The following is a 21,511-nucleotide window of genomic DNA, read 5'->3' as shown; positions in this document are numbered from 1 at the left end:
AATGTTTCTTGCGGCGCGAAAAAAGGGAAACATCGCGAGAAATAAAGTTTTTGTGTCACTGTGACATTGTTTCCTCGTTTGGTTGGGCATAAAAGATACATCAATTAATCCTGCCGATTCAATCGTGCTATCCATTTGAAGCGTATACAAGCAAATCCTAACATATACGAGCAAGCCATTAAATCCGATTGGCCTGGAAGAGAAAAACTTCTTCGATGGGATTACAGCATCACCTCATCTGCTATGCTGCAACTGAGTTTTCTTTAGTTCGCCGAAATGTTTGATATTTGCCTTACTGATATTCGACCAAATCGCTCCAACTCCTAGTAACTCCCGTTATAAGATCGTCAATTCACCTTTATCACGCGGCGGCCATTTTGGAGTCCGTGGGGAATAAAGGCTTTGTCTTTGCATTGTCTTTGCCCGTCCAGCCTCACACTGAATGAGAGGTTCGACGGGCAAAATCTTTTGTTTGGACATAGAGTGATATAGGTCTATAGACCGCATTATCCTCTTCAAACGCCATGTTTGAACGAATTAATTTAATTAAAACTTGGAAAGAAAAATCTGTCAAACAATCTTTTACGTTAAAAGTGTCAATATAGAAGATAATTCTCAGGAATTTATTCACATTGAAATACTGCAAGTAACTGGGCGGCACTTCCTTCCCTTTTATTGCCCTCGCAGGGTTAAAACCCGAGGAGGCAACCTAGAGGTCCCCGCGTAAAAGGGTAAATGTATAAATTGGAAGATATCGTAGAGGAAATCAATCTCGATTTCCTCAACCGGGCGCGTAAGGTGGTATTGGTATTGCTTCGAGTGGTTTTCAATTGAGTCTCGAAAGTAATTAGCGAATTCCTTTGGTTTATAATTACCTAACTCAGTGATTGGTTCAAAGTTCTCGCGCCACTTTTTCAGCCTATCAGAAGTGAAACCAAAACCAATCGTGGTTCGCACGTGCATATTTTCCCGCGCTTTGTGTCGCTCTAAACGGGCGTGCAAGTGGTATTGGCCTGTGATTGTCCTACTCGACACGATCGAGGTGTTTTAGGAGTCACGACTGAAGTAAAAACTCGCAAGAAGAACCAAAGTGCTGTTCGGGTTAGCGATTGAAAAAATCAAACATTGAAGCAGATCTGATGTTTCCTGGCTCAGAAATTGATTTTGTCCGGACACAAATCAGAAACAAGGGCGACGATTTGTCAGAAGCAAATCGGAAACAGGGGCGACAGGTTCAGCATATAATTCGTAATCTTATCTCAACTGCCTTTCATACAATCTTAGGCGGGGGCAGATGTAGTGAAAGCTATTACTAGTTTACATATTTACAATGGACGGTGTAGAGAAATCTCTACTGCACGCCCCTTACTTGAAAATGAAAGTGTTACTAATTTACTCTAAGAGAAAATACAAGATGAACAGTACATTTCCTGAGGGGTTGGAGAAGATGCAATAAAGGTACGGATATTCTATTTACAAAGTTGCGTAGCATCTTATTTACAAGACAATGAAAACTGATATGGTGAACAAACATCATAAAAACAAGGGAACAGGGCGGCGAGAAACCCCACACGGGCGTCGGAAAACCCAACCATGGCAAGGCCAAACACCCGGGAGTAAGGCCCAGCACCGCATTCCCTCAAAGTATGAATTGCGAGATTAAAAAGAACACTCGAAAGGAGACTTGTTCTATTTTACACAATACACACTTTCGGCCCCACGTCTCGATAAAATCCCGGGGGGGGGGGGGGGGTATAAGAAGTGCGCCGCGAGGGTGCGCGTGGAGATACCAGGCAAATTCTTGCTATCACCACAGGGTACTGAAATCCTGTTTTGGTTGCTAAGGACATCTGACTCGTTACGGGTGATGACAACTCTGAACAAGCGCTAAATTAGGGAAAATATTGGTTTTATCAAATCAAATTTTGTTTTTTGAGGAGAGGAGAAAACCAGAGTACCCGGAGAAAAACCTCTCGGTGCAGAGTAGAGAACCAACAAACTCAACCCACATATGACGCCGAGTCTGGGAATCGAACCCGGGCCACATTGGAAACGCATTGGTTTGCGTTAACTTGTTAATTTCAATTTACAGTGTCCCCGATTAGTGCTCTACGGCGCTAGAAGATTAGACACTTAAATAAAGTTCCTTTCTTTTCCTTTTATAATGTAGGAACTAGGACATTGAACCGTTGACGCTATCGACAAAATTAATCAATTTTCTTCTTCTTTATTCTTCCAAGCTGCCAGGCTAAATCTTCTAAATAAACGAGGGGATGATCTATCTGTGTCCTATGCGAGAGGACTAGACATGATCCTTACGTTACATTTTGGCCCGTAGAATCAACTGAAATGCCAATTCCTTGTAAAAACCAGCATTCTTTTTGGTATCGTATATATCGGAGCGCCAGAACATTTACGCATGCGCTGACGAAATGTTTGAACAACAGAGGAAAAGGGATAGTAGCGGTACCTCTAGACATCACGCTTGAGCGTCGTACTTTGTCGATTAAGCCCAAGATTTCGACCCGCGTGCCCGGGACACGGTTGGTCCCTCGCTGCTTCCAGATACCTACCCCCGGTAAGCGGTGAGGGAGAGATTTCGATTGCCTTATCCCCGATTTCTGTAGCATGAAGCGACTAGGAGTATTTCTATTCCCCCCCTGGATGGGATGCTAGTTCATCCCAAGGTTCCCCCCAGCATTTCGCTGGTACCCATTTATACACCTGGGTGGAGAGAGGCAACGAGGGAGTAAAGTGTCTTGCCCAAGAACACAACACAATGTCCCCGGCCAGGTCCCGAACCCGGACCATTCGCTCCGAAGTAGAGCGCACTAACCATGAGGCCACCGCGCCTCCCAATGGCTTTAATATTGATCGAGAAAGTCATTGCATCTTTCATATGGAACGCAATGGAGTCGCAGATTACAGAGAGTACGCACGCGCATTGCTAAAGGCAACATACACACATACATACATAAACTTTATTTCATCTCGAATTTCAGATTAGCTACAAGAGCTAATATCTTCGAGACGTTACATTTAAAGCTAAATTATGTGACATACACGGATACATCACTAAATATATAATATTTACAGATACGTTAAAAAGAAAAGCGGCGATACAAAAATGAGGCTCTGGATTCTCCTTTTTAAAAATCCTGTAAACTCAGTGGTACGGATAAAATCAGGTAGCGCATTCTACAACTTAGCTGATAAGTAAGAAAGAAAATTTAGACCTTTACTGGTTGTTCTATAATTTCCGCGAAGATCACAAGAAGAACATATTTTTCATACAAGCAGGAAAATCGTTAAAAAACCGTGACACTTTTACACAGTAATATGACCAAATTTTTTAATGCGCTTATTGCATAGAGATGTAGAGTTGACTTTAGTGAGAAGACCGTCGTAAGAGGACAGTTAATCTGAAAATATAAATCTAACTATTGTCTTATTTAGCGCTGCTAGTTTATCCGTATTGCGCCCGCCACAAAAATACCAGACAGAGAAGCAATAATAAAAAAATGGTAAATTAAACGCTTTGTAAACCTTAAGCAATGTGTCCCTATGTATTAGGTTCCGAACGCGCACCAAAACGTCAAGTAGATTATTAATCTTTTTGCACACATTTGACATATGACCAGATAAATCCAGATTATTGTCTATTTGAATTTCCATTCCAAAGATCGCTAATGTATCCTTTACAGGGAATGAAAAGTTATGGCCAGTATCACCAAGCTCTAGACCCTGGTTTTTGTTCTCTTCCACTAATATCTCATTCATTCTTCAATCCCGCCATCCCGACCAAAATTTTCCCTTAATCCCGAAATCCCGAACGTTTTTATCGGCCAATCCCGGTCCCGGTCATGACGTCACAGCATGATGTCCAAACCTCGTCGTCAATTACAACTACAGTTGATTTAGTAATAGCAGGGCTGCTATTACTTTTTTGTTAGGTTGAAATGAAAGTTTAATCTTTGTCAGTTGATTCCGATGTGGAATTATAACCGTGGGAACATTTTATCCAGGAATATTTGACTGAATTTGTTCAATGTTTTGACTTTCCACAGAAGTTGTGCCCACAAAAATTGAATTTCTGTTCTTTCCCTTCTCATAAAAAAAGAGCCACACAATCAAGAATATCATGTAAAGCCGCAAACAGCGATGATGGTGTCGTCTGCAGACTATAATTCTAGCTTATTGGCTACAGCATATTTTCGTCGTTGTCAACGGCGAAAGTTGAGTTCATTTTAATTTTTTCCCGTCAGAAATCCCGGATCTCGGGGCTTCAAAGTGACGGTTTCCCGGATCCCGCTTAGTGATAATGCTAAATACCGCGTCCCATCCACAATTGCAATCCCGAATCCCGTTTCCATCTTTCTTCAAAATCCCGCATCCCGAGCCCAAAGAACTTTGTTTTTTCCCTCCTGTGTGGTCTTTGAGCCGTAAATCGGCTTATAAATATGCTTATAAATATCCTTATAAATATCCTTATAAATATGCAAATCTCTCTAGTGATGTAACAATGCAAAGGTCATCATATAAAGAGCTGCTCATATATCGAACTTGGGCTACCTGTGGAACATTAAGAATAAAGTCATGCAATAAAGAATCTTACGGTTTCTATTAAAGAATAACGAATTAATATGGAAAAATGAATATCGAACGAAATTTCATTAGTGAACAATGAATTATTTAGAAAAAAATGGAAGGAATAATGAATAAGATCCAATTATTTCGCGACCACCCCCGATACTACATTAACACATTACACTGTAGTGGTAGGAGCGGTGGCCTCATGGTTAGAGTACTCGACTCCGGGTACCCGGTCTGGTCCGGGTTCGGGTCCTGGGGACATTAGCGAGCTTACGCAACAAGACGGCTGGAAGACTCAGGACGGCAGAATGATGAAAAAATGTCGCGTAAGATCGGGGACTGCACAGTCTCGCGCGACATTTATGATTTTTTCGCCATTCTGCCGTCCTGAGTATTAAGTCCAGCCGTCATATTGCGTAAGCTCGCTATATTGTGTTGTGTTCACGGTGCCTCTCTCTCCACCCAGGTGTATAAACGGGTACCGGCGAGAATGCTGCGATGGACTAGCATCCCATCCAGGGGGAGTAGAAATACTCCTAGTCTGTTCATGTTACGGAAACCGGAGATATTAAAGCGCCGGCCTGATGGGCCTTCCTAGGCTCGTAACAGAGACTTTTAACTACTACAGGTACTACACGAACTACACATACTTCATCTACGTATTACATGTACTACACTTACCTACACCTACTACATGTATTGCAGCTTTTTAGCGGGTAAGCCCACATGTGTCCCCATACATGACGCAACTTTGGCTCATACCCCAACGAGTGGCTGATGCGGTGGGTTCAAAAGAATTCTCCGTATATGAAGTACCCGCCATCTTTTTTTGATGTTTCACACTCATCGATACAAGTGTTTTCCCGAGCATCCGAGACTTCACTAAGACGGGCGTCTTTGCACGCAGATGAGTAGACGTTCTCCAAACTTGGACAAACTCAGAGCGCTTCACAGGCAGGAATGTAACAAGGGTCTTTTTGCCGCATTAGCAGATGACAGTACTAGTGTTCACAGGGAAAAACCTGTCACATTTGTCCAAAACAGTAACTGTCTCAACAGTGGAATAAGCCCTTTACAATCTACAGATTTAATACAAAAAGCTGAGGAATTTTGTCGCCAAACTCGAATAGTTGCAAATAAGTGTAAGGTGTTTGTTGGCAACGTGAGTTATAAGGTAAAATCAAGGCAATTGAAAGAATTTTTCAACTCCTTTGGAAAAGTGATTTATGCCGAAGTCATAACGGATCGCAAAACAAAACGTTCTCGAGGGTGAGTGGGTCGATTATGTGAAGTCTTGGATTACTGACATAATAGATAATTGGATTATTATTAATATTATTATTATTATTCCAAAGGGCTGTCAGGTGCCATGTTAAAAAAAAAAGCTGGCGCCGCAACTTTCTTATCATTATTTAGTTAGCACTTGCACCTTGTCTCATATTTTAACACCAACACATGCACATTTGTACATCCGCAGTGATGGGTTATGCCTTTTGCAGATCACTTACAATGGTCCTAAGAGAAAACAAAACCAATGCCTAGGAAAGTTTGGGGGGGGGGGGGACAAAAAGAGTATTATGGTATTTTCCACAGTGGCCTATTAGAATAGCCTATTTCCGAATTGCTGCATGCCTCAGTTTGAAGGCGAGTCCTGGTGCACAACCATTCAAATGGAAATGAGTTGCGTATTCTTATGTGAATCAAACTCATATGTGTGGAGATAGGGGAGATTGTGGGGAGAAGGGGTGGCGCAGTGGTGATAGCACTCGCCTCCCACCAATGTGGCTCAGGATCAATTCCCAGACTTGGCGTGATATGTGGGTTGAGTTTGTTGGTTTTCCTCTCTGCTCTGAGAGGTTTTTCTCCGGGTACTCTGGTTTCTCCACTCCACAAAAACCAATACTTGATTTGATTTGAGTTAATTTCATTAGTGTCCCCAACTAGTGCTCTAGTGCTAAATCCATGGACACTTAAATAAAGTTGTTATTATTATAATTATTAAAATGGTTTTCAATTGAGTGTCGAAAGTAATTAGTGAATTGCTTTGGTTTATGATTACTTCACTCAGTGATTGGTTCAAAGATCCCACACCACTTTTTCAACCAATCAGAAGTGAAACCAAAACCAATCGTGGCTCGCGCATGCACATTTTCCTGTGCTTTGTGTTTTGAATTTTGATTGGTTTACCAGATTGTCTCCATCCGTTTTGATTTGCCAAAGTAATTGCTTTGGTTTTGGTTTTACGACACTCGATTGAAACTCGCTCTATTATATAAAGACGCATCTTTTCAGAGCTACTTATTATTAATTTTTTGTGTATTATCTTTTTATGCATTTTAAGTTTTTTCTTTTGTATAGTTTTTAATTTGTAATTGTTAAGCGATATAGAGCTTTCTGTATATATCGCTATATAAATAAAATTATTATTATTATTATTATTATTATAATAGATAATTAAATTATTGATACAATAGAGAGGATATTTAAAAATTATTCTATGAGGGCGTGTTGGATATGAAGTGATAGATAACCATGAGGTCAACTTGGCTGGATTAGCTTGAAGGACATCCCAGCGATTAGACCAGACAAACAAAAAATACAGACAGGAGTCAGGTTATTTGCCAGGTGCTGGTTCTTTCACTTAGATGCCACATTGAGGGAAAGTGACCGTGCCAGAATGTCAAGTATATCAGGATTTGCATTTCCTCAACAATCCTAAATTTTTGGATTTTCTTAATGCAGGGGACCAACCCACTGACACCTCAAAGCCACCAACACCTCAAATGCCCTGGAACACCTGCAGTTTGATAAGTAAAATCGTCTGGTGTAAGACAGAGTAAAACCTGTTAATTCTCTGTTAATTCCAGTCATGGGTCAATAGGTTAAAAATAAAGCAAATTATTCTGTCACTATCTCGATCTTTTCGCCCAAACCTGATGAGAAGGGGTGGGGTGCCCCTTCTCGGCAGGTTTGGGCAAGAAGGGAAATGATATTTTAGACTAACCTAGGGAAAAGCATTGAAAATTTTCAAACTAAGAGGATCAATCCCCTTGAATACGCCAATCCTGCCCTCAACCTATCCTTCAAACCTTGTAGTTAAATATTAACCCATTCACACCTAAATTCCTCAACAAGAGGTGAGTAAAATTGTGTGGCATTAGCCAGAGTAAAATCTATTAGTCTCATTTTCAGTTGGGGAGGGTACATAGGTACACTTGTAAGTAGAATGATTATTGTGGAGTGTTAATATTATATCATCAAAAGTAACTTTTTCATCTCTTTTAGGTTTGGATTTGTCACATTCAGCAATGAATGGGATGCAGAGAGAGCCAAGAAATCTTCAGATGAAGAACGAACATTAGAAGAAAGGTGACAAACCTGACTTGCATTGCTTTAATTTACTTTAGTTTTGTGTATTTTTAAAAATGTTATCACGATCTCTTAGAATTCTTCTAAATTTAGCAAGGTTAATGGCTGAGAGGTCAGTAGACTCTACTAGTCTGCGGTTGAAATCCTAACATCAGGCTAATTTTAATCTGTGTCTTTCTCACAGCTTCAAAAATCCTAGAGTCTTTGACTTCTCAAGCCTTCTTATATATATATGGGTCCACACATTGTTGTATATATTTATTATATAGCAAGACATTTTCAGGCTAAATGGAACACTCTGACTGGTTGGGTTTTGGTCGGGATTTTACAGTATGGACCATTACCGTGGAAATGGCCCATTTCTGTATTTTTCTCTCTGCCGGAAAATTCAAGTCGAGCAAAACACAAAACGTTTTAAAAAGACGGATGTTCCTTTTTTTCATCACAATAGCACAATAATAGCTTGCTGAACTTATTTTTACATTTAAAAGATTACCGTTCAAAATTCGCTGATGGAAGACGAAGATTCACAGACATTCACCAAGCAGAGAACTGTCTGATCGTTCAAATAAACAAGGCCATAAAATAAACATCTTGCTAACCGCACTTGCTCGGGATGTTACTGGGGAATATTGGGCCCCGGTCGTTTTTGTATCGACCTCACTATACTCTGTCTGTACTGCCACAACCTCGGGCCAATATTCCCCGGCATGGCCCTTGCACTCAGTTGGTAAGAGGTTATATGCATAGTTATATATATGATAATGATAATGATAATAATAATGATAATGATAATGATAATGATAATGATAATGATGATAATGATAATGATAATAATAAATACATGTCTTTGTTTATCATGAGATTAAAACTACATACCTTAATACTTATGTTACATATTTGAAATCATAATAAAGTGTAGTGCCGGTATTACTTCACATGTGAAGATCGTATTTATAAGGGGGTGGATACTAAGTGAGGTAATTTCATATTGTGTAGTTTTTTGTTATTACATTACATTGTTATTACATTACTGCTGCTGTGGGCTGAGCCCACATAGCACCACCACTGTTGCCTCTTTGAAGGAAAGGTCAGAGTCTTGCAGGTCTCTCGACACTGTATCTTTCCAGTGCATGCGTTGCCTGCCTGGGCGACGGTGCCCTTGTGGTTCCCAGTGGAGCAATTGGCGGGGCAAGCGAGTTTGGTGCATATGGGTGTCCGAGCCATGTAAGACGTTTGTGTAATGTAATATGATGTAATGTCAAATTAGCCTCATTTTAGGATTTCAACCACAGACTAGCAGAGTCTACTGACCTCCCAGCTGTTAACCTTGCTAAATTTAGAAGAATTCTAAGAGATCATGATAACATTTTAAAAATATAGACATTATTTTTATAACATTTTTTTGCCAAGCTTCCTGAGATTTTTCATTAAGAGGTCAAGCTGCATAATGCCTTAACAGGGGAATCACTTCTCCTTATAATTTACATTTATATTTTCTTGGTAGAGTCATGAAAGTCTGCGCACCAGAGAGAAAAAAATCAGGTTTGTTGCAGGCTTCATGTATGATTGAAGGTATACAATTTATGGAAAAAAGTAAATACCGGTATACTTACAATCTAATAAATTATTTATTTCAGCTTCTCTGGCGACCTAATGTGTGTCACAATATTACTTTTTGTACTTCAGGAAGGAAAGTATTTGGCCAAGAAACCAGTTTGGAGGTAAGTTGAATTTACTTCCCTAGAAGATTTTACAATTTCTGCGAATTGTAGATGTTGCAATACGTGAAGAAATTGTTACATTTCCCATCTGTTGAATTGGGTCAATGTATTTAATAAAATTCAATGTTATTATTATTGATGCTGTAAATAGGAGAATCATCATGTAAAATTTTATTAATGAAAACAAAAGCTATTGGTTTCATACTAAACTTTTGTTCAAGTGTGTTTTTTTTGTCTTTCTTGATTTTGACTCTGGTTTCACTCTCCTCTTTTCGTTATTCCTATTTTTGTTTACAAATATGACTTTGTCACAGGAAATATAGCTATTAGTATTATTGATGATGGCCTCATGGTAAAGAAAAGGACCTCTCTCTCTCTCGTTTTATCTGTTAGAAGGCTCTGGAATCCTATACTTATAATGGAGGAAAGGAGGAAAGAGATGTCGCAATGGAAGATGAGTGTCACAGCAGTGACAGCAAGACACTTGATACTGAGTAAGAACATGTATCAAAATATTCGTATCCTCATTCCTATAAGTTAGATAGCTTTCATTGAATGTGTGTTGTTTATTTTTTTCCTTTTTTATTTTTCATAGGCCAGCAATATTTCAGCTTAATGAGTATACCATGCTTCACATTTTCCTGTATTTACCTGCAAAGGATAGGGTATGCATTGAAAGGGGTAGGTAGAAACCAGAATATTTACAGCAATAATAATATCACTGGAGCGAGTTTCAATTGAGTGTCGTAAAACCAAAACCAAAGTCAAATCAAAAAGGATGCAGACAATCCAGTAAACCAATCAAAACTCAAAGTAATCACACATAGCTGACACACATCATGGGAAAATGTGCTCGCGCAAGCAATGATTAGTTTTGGTTTCACTTCTGATTGGTTGAAAAAATGGCGCGAGATCTTTCAACCAATCACCGAGTGAAGTAAATGCAAAACCAAAGCAATTTGCTAATTACTTTTGACACTCAATTGTATACCGCTCTATACAGTCTCTATTGGTACTGGTACATGTCTGTTTTTCTCTTTGTGCTCTTGTTTTCGCCTTGGCTGCTTGTTCCGCCATGATTTTCCATTTTTCTCAATTTTTTGCTTCTGAAAGATGAAAAGCGTTGGAACTTTCTTAGATATTGTGTCTAATGTCCTGTTCACACCAAACCTTAACCATGTTTTAAAGATGTTTAGTCAAACACGATTTCAAAGAGTTTTCTTTTTAAATCTTGTATACTGAGTTTTGTCAACAACACATTTAACACATATCAAAGCATTACCGGTATTAAAACCCACCTGAATCTCATCTAAAAGCCAGTCCTACATTTTTCTGTGACAAATTTTACTTTTGTTTAATCCAGGTTAATTAAACATGTCTTGTTGGTGCGAATGAGGTATTAGTTTATGATTATAAAGTTTGTTTATTATTGTTAAGTATTTTTTAATGTAATCTTGCGGGGAGAAAGATTGAGCAATCACTCTTGACGTCACTGTGAAATGAGAGAAAAATGTATTTCAACAATAATATTACTAAGACCATCAGTGTCCCTGTAAATAGCTGATGACTGCATGGTGGCTCAGTTGATTGAGCATCGGGATTTCATCCAGGGTGGAAACCCCGGGTGGACTAACACTCAGAGCCCGGTTGTTCAAAAGCCATTTAATGCTAATCCCAGATTAAAAATTTAACCAAGGAGTGTATTTCTCTACTTCAAAAAAAATGTTCAGCATTGATATGTGACAAAATTTTACATTAGAAGAAGAGTCAATCTTGAAAAACAAAAATAAGCAAGATAAACTTTTACTGAAAAGTTGAAAAAATGAAAACAAAGTTTAGGCTAATCCTGGATTAAGTTAATCGGCTTTCGAACAATCAGGCCCAGGATCTGGGTATTTAGCTTGTCATCGCTTTGAATGGTTTCGTAACTGAGCAGAAAGTGCTGCTGCTGTTTTAATTTCATCTGCAAATGGTCAGATTTTTTAGCCTTCTTGGATATAAACTGTACACTCGTCTCACAACCCTTCCTGTTTATCAACACCGTGGGATCTTAAAGAACTCACATAGTGGTCATGTGGTCATGAAGTAAGGGGGGAGACCCCCGGTGTTGAGGATTGTCCTTCTTTCACATTCATGTATGGGTTGGGTGGGTGGGTGGGTGAGATCAAAATAACATGGACTGCTATCTTCTGTCAGATGGGCCTTTACAGTTTGACGCCCAATCTCACCCCAGAGAAAGAATAATAAATAATTCATTATTATCATTATCATTATCATTGCAGTTATAAACTGCCATGGGACTGTATGCACTATGTGATGAGGCTAAATGCAATTTAACTGTGAGAGTTAACAACTAGGAGCCACCGTGGTCAGTTGTTGTCAGCAGTTTTGTTATAATTGTGCATGCGTTGTATTCCTTGTGCTTTGAGTTGTAGAGCTTGTTTATCCGTGTGACGGAAAGTAGGAGTACTTTTTGTGGAGCGTTTAGTGGTGTTTACCCTCCCCTCTACTTTCCACTGTTTCAGTGTGATGGGTGCCTATCTGCTCTGCTGCATGGGGGCTCATGGCTGGGTTGTCAGTTTTTTTGGCAGCCATGGGTGTACAATAACCATCTGGAGGTAGCTGCCAATAGTGGAAGCTCCAGGATGTCTCAGGCACCTAACCTTCACTGAGTGATGCAGTAATGTTGTTAACTGTTTATAAATCCCTTTGCATTACTATTGCCGTAACTACTGTCTGTGTTAACTTCACAGGCCTGCTCTTTCAAGCAACTCAGGTTACCAAATTAATCTTTTCATTCAGCTCAGAGACAATGTCATCTTGTTGATGGCCCCTGTGATGCATTTGCAATATATTTGAAATTTGCAATAACAATTTTGTGTCTTACCGTAGTTTGTAGGAGATGGAGAGTGCTAGCCATTAAGTCATGGCATCATACCAACCATCTTGACTTTCAAGGAGCTTTTGCTTCGTTCAGAGGTCTTGGAGGTAAGTTTTATCTTTGGCCAACCCCATACATAGCAAAAAGGCTGAACCATGAACTACCCAGATCAACTCCAGCAAGTAGTCAGTAGGGGTTTTTAACCCATGCAATCTCCAAAATTTAATGATGTCTAATGCCCTCCGGCGCATTGGCCTCATGGTTAGTGAACTCGCATCCAGAGTGAGTGGTCCAGGTTCGGGCCCTGACCGGGGACATTGTGTTGTGTTCTTGGGTAAGACAATTTACTTTCATGTTGCCTCTCTCCATCCAGGTGTATAAATGGGTACTGGCAAATTTAATGCTGGGGGTGTTACCGCTTCATGATACAGAAACCAGGATAAGCTCTGGTCGAATGGGCCACTTGACTTGTAAGCAGACTTTTCTTTACTGCCCTCAGTTATACAGTGAAAATACACCTCTGGGAAGTTGCGCCGGCTGCCGGTGGTGAAAATCGCCGCTTGAGAAAGGGGTGATCCACAGCTGAATTTTGGCCGGCGATCAAAGTGACCGTGACAATCGCAAAATATTCTCTACAAAGTTTAAAAGTCATTCGATGTGCTAACAAAAAAAATGAATATCTTCCTGTCTAGTACTACGGAATTATCACTAGAATTTTTCGATATTGGAAATGAAATAAAGCATTGTGTTGAGTATGTTTTTGCGCACCGGGTGTTGCGAAACACTGGGAACAATCTTGTTACCAGGTCCCTTTGTTTGATGCTCAGAGCGCGAACCACCTCGATAGAACCTTCAACTGGATGAATTTATTCTTAGCTACAGCCCTGACACCTTATTGAATGGTTTAACGTATAATACAAATGGATATTTTGCGAGTTGAGTAGTATTTTTCTGAGCCCCAAAGGGGCAAGGAAAAATATACGAACAATGAGCAACATGTCTTATAATAATTATTTAAACCATTCAATGAGGGATTTATTATTCCACTATTATGCCACTTTCTAGTATTTTGGCTTCTTTCTGCACTGAAGGAGAATCGGATTGATTGCATTATGAGGTGTGTGCAAATGAGGAAAACAACACATATGAAACCATTCAAAGCGATGACAAGCTTAATACTCTGGCTTGAACTCTTGCTCTGTCCGTATTTGCTATGTTCTAAACAGGTCTAACTGGGACACTACGATATCATATTTTGCGTGTTCTCTTGACCAAATAAGGTAAAATGATGTAATAGTGGAATAATAATATTCATTAAAATCCTTGTCATCTTTTTGGTCCCTCTACTACGGTATTTGTTTAAAAACAGTCCTTTTCATGTTCACATTCATTTTGTCAACTGTCCAGTCAAAGAGACCACATTACTCCAAAGCTTAAGAACCTGTTCGGTTCGTTGAAAGAACTAAAGTTAAGTGGAGTTGATGTCAGTACATCCTCATTAAAAGCCTTGTCCGGGTTCGGGGCCTGGCCGGGGACATTGTGTTGTGTTCTTGGGCTAGACACTTCACTCTCATGGTGCCTCTCTCCACCCAGGTGTATAAATGGGTACCGGCGTAATGCTGGAGGTAACCCTGCAATGGACTAGCATCCCATCCAGGGGGGAGTATAAATACTCCTAGTCGCTTCATGCTACAGAAATCAGAGATAAGTGCCGGCCTGATGGGCCTTCTGGCTCGTAAGCAGTGACTTTACTTACTTTACTTGCTTTAAGAACCTGTATTGGCTTCCTGTTAGGTCACACGTCACTTTAAGATTTTATTCTTAACCTATAAAATTCTGAATTCCCCTATCAGTTCCTATAAACCAGTTCGTTCTTTACGTTCATCCGATCATTTCCTTCTACAAGTTCTGAACGTCATGACAGCCACTTATGGTCCAAGAACCTTCTCTTGTTGCGCCCCGAAACTCTGGAATAGTCTGCGTAAATCTTAAAGAAGTCTGAGACTGTAACTATTTTTAAGAAGAAACTTAAAACATTTCTTTTTTGCGACTATTTTGATCCTTAGATAGATTAAAGGTGCGGTTACACAGGGCACTTTTACTGCAGTAATTGACCATTTTACCACGGGAAACTGCATTTAGTGCGTGTGACATTTCCCAAGGTAAAGTTCCTGTGCTAAGTTTCTATGGATACGTCAAAAAGAACAGACAAAGCACCCATGACATTTAACGTGGTAAGTTGGAAGGGTGTTTTGATGCCTGAGGTACAAGAGCCAATCACAATGCTGATGAAGTTGTGATAAAATTTCCCGCCAATGAATTGCGTGAGATTTCTTTTTGCCATGGTAATGTTTCTAACGGTGTGACCGCTGGTTATCATGGTACACTAAAACCCAAGTGTGAGGCACCGCAGGATGATTTACTGTGGGAAATGACATTTACCTTGGTGTGTGCAACTGCACCTTATATCTATAAAATTTTGAGTTGTGGAAATGTTTTTAGCTTCCTGCTCTAAGCGCATTGAGAATTTTAAATGCACTGACAAATACTTTGTTATTATTATTATTATTATTATTATTATTATTATTATTATTATTATTATTATCATTATCATTATCATTAACTGGATGTGCCATTGATTTGGTGTTGACTTTGTTAATTTCAGGTCTCACTGATGAAGTTCTGTGGTCGATTCTAAGACGAGGCTGTCAAAACCTGAAGTCATTGGATTTGTCTCTTTCACCTCATTTCCTGACAGATTTTGCGGTCCTTTGTATTGGTAAGCATGAGTTCGTTTGCATGGTTGTTAGCAGGGTTTTCCAAAGATTTTGAGTGGTTGGGAACTTTATAAAATCAAATTAGCAGGGGTTGGATGGGGTGGAAGGGGTTAACCAAGTGGCAAAAAGAAGCAGCTAGGGGTGTCTGTCTGAAAGTAGCCAGGAAAAATCCTTGTCTCCTGGGCCTTGATGACAGCCCTAGTGTCAGGCTTCACTCCTGACTAAATTGTACAATGTAGATGCATAGTCTGTGTTATTTAATTGTTATTGATTTTGGTAAGAATAATTATTATTGTCTTGGATTTTTTTCACAGACAGCAATAGGTAGGGTAACGGTTTTTTTTTTTCAATTTTGTCCGCGCGCCAAAGGTGCACGTGTGGGGCACCTTGGGTAAGAAAATATGGTAATACAGCTGTGTGAGGAAATTTGGTTTAGTCACCGTACGAGCGTACAATAGTACATACATTCACCCTTCCATGTACCGGATGCCAATGTGACCAGTATCACGTAACCATATCACAGGCTCAAGTTTAGAGCTCATCGAGACAACCATACATGTACTCCAGCTAGTTTACAGCGTACATCTTTGATATTACACATCCATGTCATGGTCAATTAACACCTGTCAAAACAAGGGATCTGCTGACTAGTATCACATGACCATATGGCAGGGTCAATTTTGGAGCTCATTGAGGTTAGCTATTTTTTCGGAATTGGCCGCAGACCAGGTACTGGATTTTGATTTGATCGCAGCACAGGCTCAAGCCAAGAATAAAGACCTGGGAGCTCCGCTTTTAGGCTTGGCTAAATCTAAATATTATGTTTTCTCTTGATGATGTTTTCTTAAAGAAAAAGGATTCCTACATGGTCTAGGGTGTCAGATCTAAATGTATTGAAGAATAAAGTTAGTATTTTTCCCCTCTGTAGCAAAACAGTGCAAGTCGTTGAAAGAACTAAAGTTAAGTGGAGTTGATGTCAGTACATCCTCATTAAAAGCCTTGTCCAAAGGCTGTTTGGACCTGGAGGTACATTAAAGTGAACAGACCTTACTTGCTTGTTCATGTTTTTTTTTTAACAATGTAGATCATGTTACAATGTTCAAACTGTCGAGTATTTTACTTCAGGTGGATGAATTCATGCTAGCATTAATTTCACTTTTTGATGAACAGGACAAAGGATCAAATCTTGAGTATCATTGCATAATCTGAATTCAATAATATTGGGAAAACAAAATGCACAAGCTAGCAAGGTCTATTGAAAGATTTATTTAAACTCCCAAAAGTTTTTAATATTAGTATAATAATAATTGTCTTGTATTGTGATTAAGTTGTTTTCTTTTACAGAAAGTAATTCTTCAAAGGTGCTATAAAGTTGGTGAAAAAGCGTAAGTCCTTCTTCAATATCTTTAACAGGTATTATGTGCACTATGCTGAAGTCCTTCTTTGATCACCAGCTGTGTGTTATTCATCTTATGCCTTTATATTGCTGTCCTACCAGGCTCTGGTGGCTTTTTAAGGAGTGCAAGAAACTTACTCACATCAATTTACAAGGAAACAGAAGTCTTAAAGGCCAGGTACATGCAAATTATATTATACAAAATAATAATGCTGTCTCCTTAAGTTGTCAAGTTGTAACTTGGTAAAAATTAATTTTGGAATTATGTATAAATGTCTATTGAGGAATCACTTTAAACATTGCTGCCTTTGTTCTTTGCATGGAATTTCACTGTTTTGTTTCAGCTGAAAGGGCTTCATGTGTTTTTAGTATAATATTGCATTCTGTAAGTGTACTGTACATGTACTGTGCATGAATTACAGACATGCACAAAAACATGACTTCATTTTAACTTTTTGCAGTTTTATGTCATCATTAGAAGTCATCAGTAAAATAACATGAACAATATTAAATAAGTTATTTTGCTTTCAATTTTGACCTCCTCTTACAGTGTTTCTTTATGCTGCCACCAACATGTGTTGAGCTCGATCTGAAAGAATGTAATCAGGTGAATTGTCGATATACATGGTGCCCTTATGTCTTTCTACTTTTGCTAAATCTTGGCATTAGATAGATAATCAGACATTTTCTTGATCTGGTTAGTCAGGTCAATGATAGGTGAACGCAAGAATTTGAATACTCCAAAAGCAATGTAACTGGACCTAAAATAATCCTGAGATTACAAGGAGGTTTTTAACAAATCTAGGCAATGACGACTGGAGATGGGAAAAAACCGCTAAACGCTCCACACAGAATGCCCTTTCTTCCCGCCAGATTTTTGCTCTGAGTTTTGACATGCTTTTAACGTTTATGTCTTCTAGTATTCTTGTAAACAGCATAGATGACCTAAGAATTTGCACTATTTGAAATTCTTAATTTTTAAGTAATATTGTTGTTAATATTATTTGTTTCAGCTGACAGATAAGGGAATGAACCATCTTGGCGATAAATGTAAAAACTTGAAAAGCATTGACATCTCGGAGTGCATGATGCTGACAGATGAGGGAATGGTTCAACTCACACAGGTAAGTAATTTTAAAACAATATTATTGTCCTTTTTTGTGATTGACACTGTGCACATGATCTAGAAGGGTATTTGACTTTAATCGTGTTGGGTGCTGTGATTGTGAGAGACTGTTGCCATTGTTATTCATGATCATGTGTGACTACAAGTGCTCTTTGTTGATTGGCTAATGTATGTGTTATCGATCTTTGTTTTAGCATTGTTGTATGATTGAGTCCCTGAAATTTTCACAGGCTGGACATGATGGTAATTTGATTAATGTCTATGTTATAACAAGAAACTGTTGATGTCAGATCTCTTCCAAGTTATTGTTGCATAATATTAATAAATTATTACTTCTTTACACTTTTATATTGCCTTAGTTACCAGCCAAGGATTACAGAGCATTGGAAATCTAAGACTACTAGTATGTAAATAGCTGGTTTGGCGAATCTTAGACGCTTCTTTCCAGTGGGGCTGACCTGAACCGAAATGAAATGAGAAAGCAAAAGGGCTAGAGGGAAGGGAGGGGGAAGGCAGGAGCAGAAGAAAAGGAGGGAGGTTTCTCACTCATTCTCTTCACCCCCTTCCCTTGCCATTTGCGTGGCCACTTACATTCAACACTCGAAAGTCATCCCCAATGGAAAGAAGCTTCTAAAATTCACCAAATCACATGCTACGCAGGCTAGTATGTAAAATGAATCACCTTCAGCTTTAAACTTATACGGTGATGATGATGGTTTGATGAATATGTAGTTGACTACTTCCCGAGGGACTTTTCATGGTCAATGAACAACACTTTGTGGGGAACTTTGCCAGACTGGCTTTTATGGCTCAAATGGCAGCCGTGCAGTTTACAATCTTAACTGAATGACATCTTAAGTAGTTTACACAGGTGCTCCCCAGAAAAGAATAAGTGAGAGACCACCACACCAGGGACTATGTTGATTGATCGGCTTGAACTGTGCTTCTTTACTCAGGCTTTTTGTGTACCAGTCAAATAAACACCACAATTTGTTTGGAAGATAGGACACATGGAAATGACAAATTTTGGAATATTGTTAAGACAAAATTAGAATGATACAAAAAAATTCTCTTCAAGACCTACTTTATTTGGTTTACTCTTCACAGAGAGAACTGGATCTTTCCAATAATTCTGTGGTAGATGACTTAGTACTGTACAGCATTGGAAGAAACTGTATTCATCTCTGGTAAGTATTTTTCCTTTCGCAGACATTCCTGTAGTCTGTAGCAAGGGTTTACAGATGAGCGAGAGATGATGCCTTTTGTTTAGGACTGGATTTTAATATATTGAAAGTGGACTATTGCGAGCATTTCTTGACAGAAGTGGCCTCCTCTACAGTCCACTCCCCAAAAAAGGCAAGGCAACGGAAAAAAAAGAGTGATTTGAAGGACATCTGGGTAAGATGTTGCTTCATTGCTATTAAAATGGTGTCGTAAACTTTGCTTTTTAGTTCTCTCAAGCTGGAGTCTTGTGAAGACGGAGTCACTAATGCGGGGTTGCAGTGTCTGGTGTCCTGTTATCAACTGTCTTCTCTTGTTATTAGCTATCTACACAAGGTTGGCCCACTATATGTATAAACGATTTGTGAAAAAAACCATTGTACCCTTGCTAATCCTTTGTCAAGGTACATGATGAGAAAATGTCGACAGTTTACATGTTCATTCATTGTGTGCAGCGGTATATTTGCTATCTTGCTGTGGATCGTGTGAAGAGAAAGCAAGAACGGAAAGAAGAGTCTCGCTTAGAATCCCCATGTTGCTAAAGGTGATACGAAAAATCGCTTAGAGATACAGTATAGCAGAAAACCCCCTGGAATCTCGTCAGCACCTTATTATGCAACGAAATAAGGACCTTGCTTTATGTCCTCTTCTTTAAAGGAGAACTGAATGCTAAAATGACATATTTTTAAAAACAAATCTTTGGACATATTAGAATAGCTCTGTAAAGTTTTTTTTTCAAGATTTAGGCTAATGATTTGGAGAAATTCAAAACTTAGCGCTCAACGGTAGCAAAAGGAGGCTATGACGTAGGTTACAATATTCGGTTACTACTGTCTTGGTGTTACGGAACACGAATATATGCTAATTAGGGGTATATGCTAATTATTATATGCTCACTAAAGAATTAGGGTTTTTTGGTTCATGGGTTACCGTTAGGGTTCGTGGTTTCATTGGTTTCACAGGTTTGGTGGTTTCAAGCGACTTCAGGATTGCGTGACATGGGAACGTTTGCTTCAGTAGTCCCGTGGTCTGGAGTTTCATGGTTTCATAGGTTTCATGGTTTCATGAATTTCGTGGTTTCATGGGTCTTGTGTTGTGGTGTGATTTCGTGGCTCCATCGGGGTTTTGTAGTTTCATCGGTTTCGCAGTTCCATGGTTCTTGAGGTTTGGTTTCATAGATTTCGTTTTGTGGTTTTAAGCATGGGCTTCGTTGTTTCATGGGTTTCGTGGTTCCATGGGTTTTGTGGTTGGAAAGGTTTCGTGTTTTGGAGGGTGTCATGCTTTCCCCGGTTTCGATGTTGGTTTCATGCGTTTGTCCTGGTTTTTCCAGAAATATCATCGACTGATTCAAAGTACCGAAAGTGTCATTTTACAGTGTAGTGGTACCCGTTATTGAGCAGTGCCGCTTGTTGTTGTTGTTGTTTTTTGTAAGAATGAGATCAAGCACTTTTCTATATGTATTTGTCGTTCTAGTTGGCGATGTGATCAGGTTCTTCAAATTGTAAATGTCCACTAGATCGCATAAATCCCGACCATCCATTGCAGGCTTTTTCGGTTTCATCATATCACAGTTAAAATCTCCCAAAATATAGTTTGAAATCGTTATTGCAGCGTCAAAGATTAAGCTCAGTTTAAATTTCCTCACGAAACCCGCGAAACCACAAAATTCGTGAAACCAGGAAACCCATGAAACCACGAAACCCGTGAAACCACGAAACCCGTGAAATCACGAAACCCATGAAACCGTGAAACCACGCCGGAACCTATGAAACCACGTAACTCATGAAACTACGAAACCCATGAATGAAACCCGCAAACTCGTGAAACCACGAAACCCTTGAAACCACGAAACCCTTGAAACCACGAAACCCGTGAAATCACGAAACCCCATGAAACTGCGAAACAACGGAACCTATGAAACCACGAACCTGTGAAACCACGAACCCTAAGAACTCTACTTCGTCAGGGCGAATTCTTAATGTTTTTGAAAGTCGTGGGAATTGAACCCGGGCCTTCGGCATTGAAGTAGTATCCATGCAGTCACTACACTAGCGCATCGTCGCAAAAAATCGGAATAACACAGTGCTACGCTTGAGATGTCAGGTTTCTAATCTTTCCGTGGTGGCCAATTCATTTTTGTTATATCGGTTCATACAACTTTCTCTCTTACTCCTGAAGACGCCAAAAAGAGAGACCTTGGGATGTGACGTCGCAGTTTCTATTATTCCAATCGAAGTGGTTGTCCACATTGCTGTGGATGATGAGACCTCGAAAGTGTTGGATTATCATCGAATTAATCGACTTCACTTGTTTGCTAGATTACCGACGAGGGCGTGGTCAAGCTAGCCGCTAATGGCACCCTGGAGCGAGTTGTGGCTCGAGGTTGTACTGGACTCGCTGATGCATGTAAGTTCATCCTGCTTG

The 21,511-nt window shown here is 39.4% G+C and overlaps 1 protein-coding gene across 2 annotated transcripts in view; it reads left to right on the top strand.

Annotated features, from left to right (window-relative positions):
* The first annotated feature begins 5,391 nt into the window (after positions 1 to 5,391).
* LOC138047131 (uncharacterized) overlaps positions 5,392 to 21,511 on the top strand; it is a 20,366-nt gene continuing 4,246 nt past the window's right edge. The window contains exons 1-18 of one of the 2 annotated variants that reach the window (XM_068893856.1): positions 5,392 to 5,862; positions 7,879 to 7,962; positions 9,470 to 9,507; positions 9,652 to 9,686; positions 10,080 to 10,180; positions 10,282 to 10,367; positions 12,579 to 12,674; positions 15,233 to 15,346; positions 16,273 to 16,370; positions 16,689 to 16,729; positions 16,843 to 16,918; positions 17,291 to 17,347; positions 17,754 to 17,864; positions 18,061 to 18,109; positions 18,226 to 18,269; positions 18,974 to 19,053; positions 19,318 to 19,423; positions 21,406 to 21,493. In XM_068893856.1, coding sequence (XP_068749957.1) covers positions 5,501 to 5,862; positions 7,879 to 7,962; positions 9,470 to 9,507; positions 9,652 to 9,686; positions 10,080 to 10,180; positions 10,282 to 10,367; positions 12,579 to 12,674; positions 15,233 to 15,346; positions 16,273 to 16,370; positions 16,689 to 16,729; positions 16,843 to 16,918; positions 17,291 to 17,347; positions 17,754 to 17,864; positions 18,061 to 18,109; positions 18,226 to 18,269; positions 18,974 to 19,053; positions 19,318 to 19,423; positions 21,406 to 21,493 — 1,666 coding nt within the window. In that variant the 5' untranslated portion in view covers positions 5,392 to 5,500. The remainder of the gene's footprint in view (positions 5,863 to 7,878; positions 7,963 to 9,469; positions 9,508 to 9,651; positions 9,687 to 10,079; positions 10,181 to 10,281; positions 10,368 to 12,578; positions 12,675 to 15,232; positions 15,347 to 16,272; positions 16,371 to 16,688; positions 16,730 to 16,842; positions 16,919 to 17,290; positions 17,348 to 17,753; positions 17,865 to 18,060; positions 18,110 to 18,225; positions 18,270 to 18,973; positions 19,054 to 19,317; positions 19,424 to 21,405; positions 21,494 to 21,511) is intronic. The other variant, XM_068893858.1, reaches the window with a different exon arrangement.

Source organism: Montipora capricornis, chromosome 4 (assembly GCF_036669925.1).
Source record: "Montipora capricornis isolate CH-2021 chromosome 4, ASM3666992v2, whole genome shotgun sequence".
In the NCBI taxonomy this organism is placed as follows: Eukaryota; Metazoa; Cnidaria; class Anthozoa; order Scleractinia; family Acroporidae; genus Montipora; species Montipora capricornis.
This window is presented reverse-complemented; position numbering and strand designations above follow the sequence as displayed.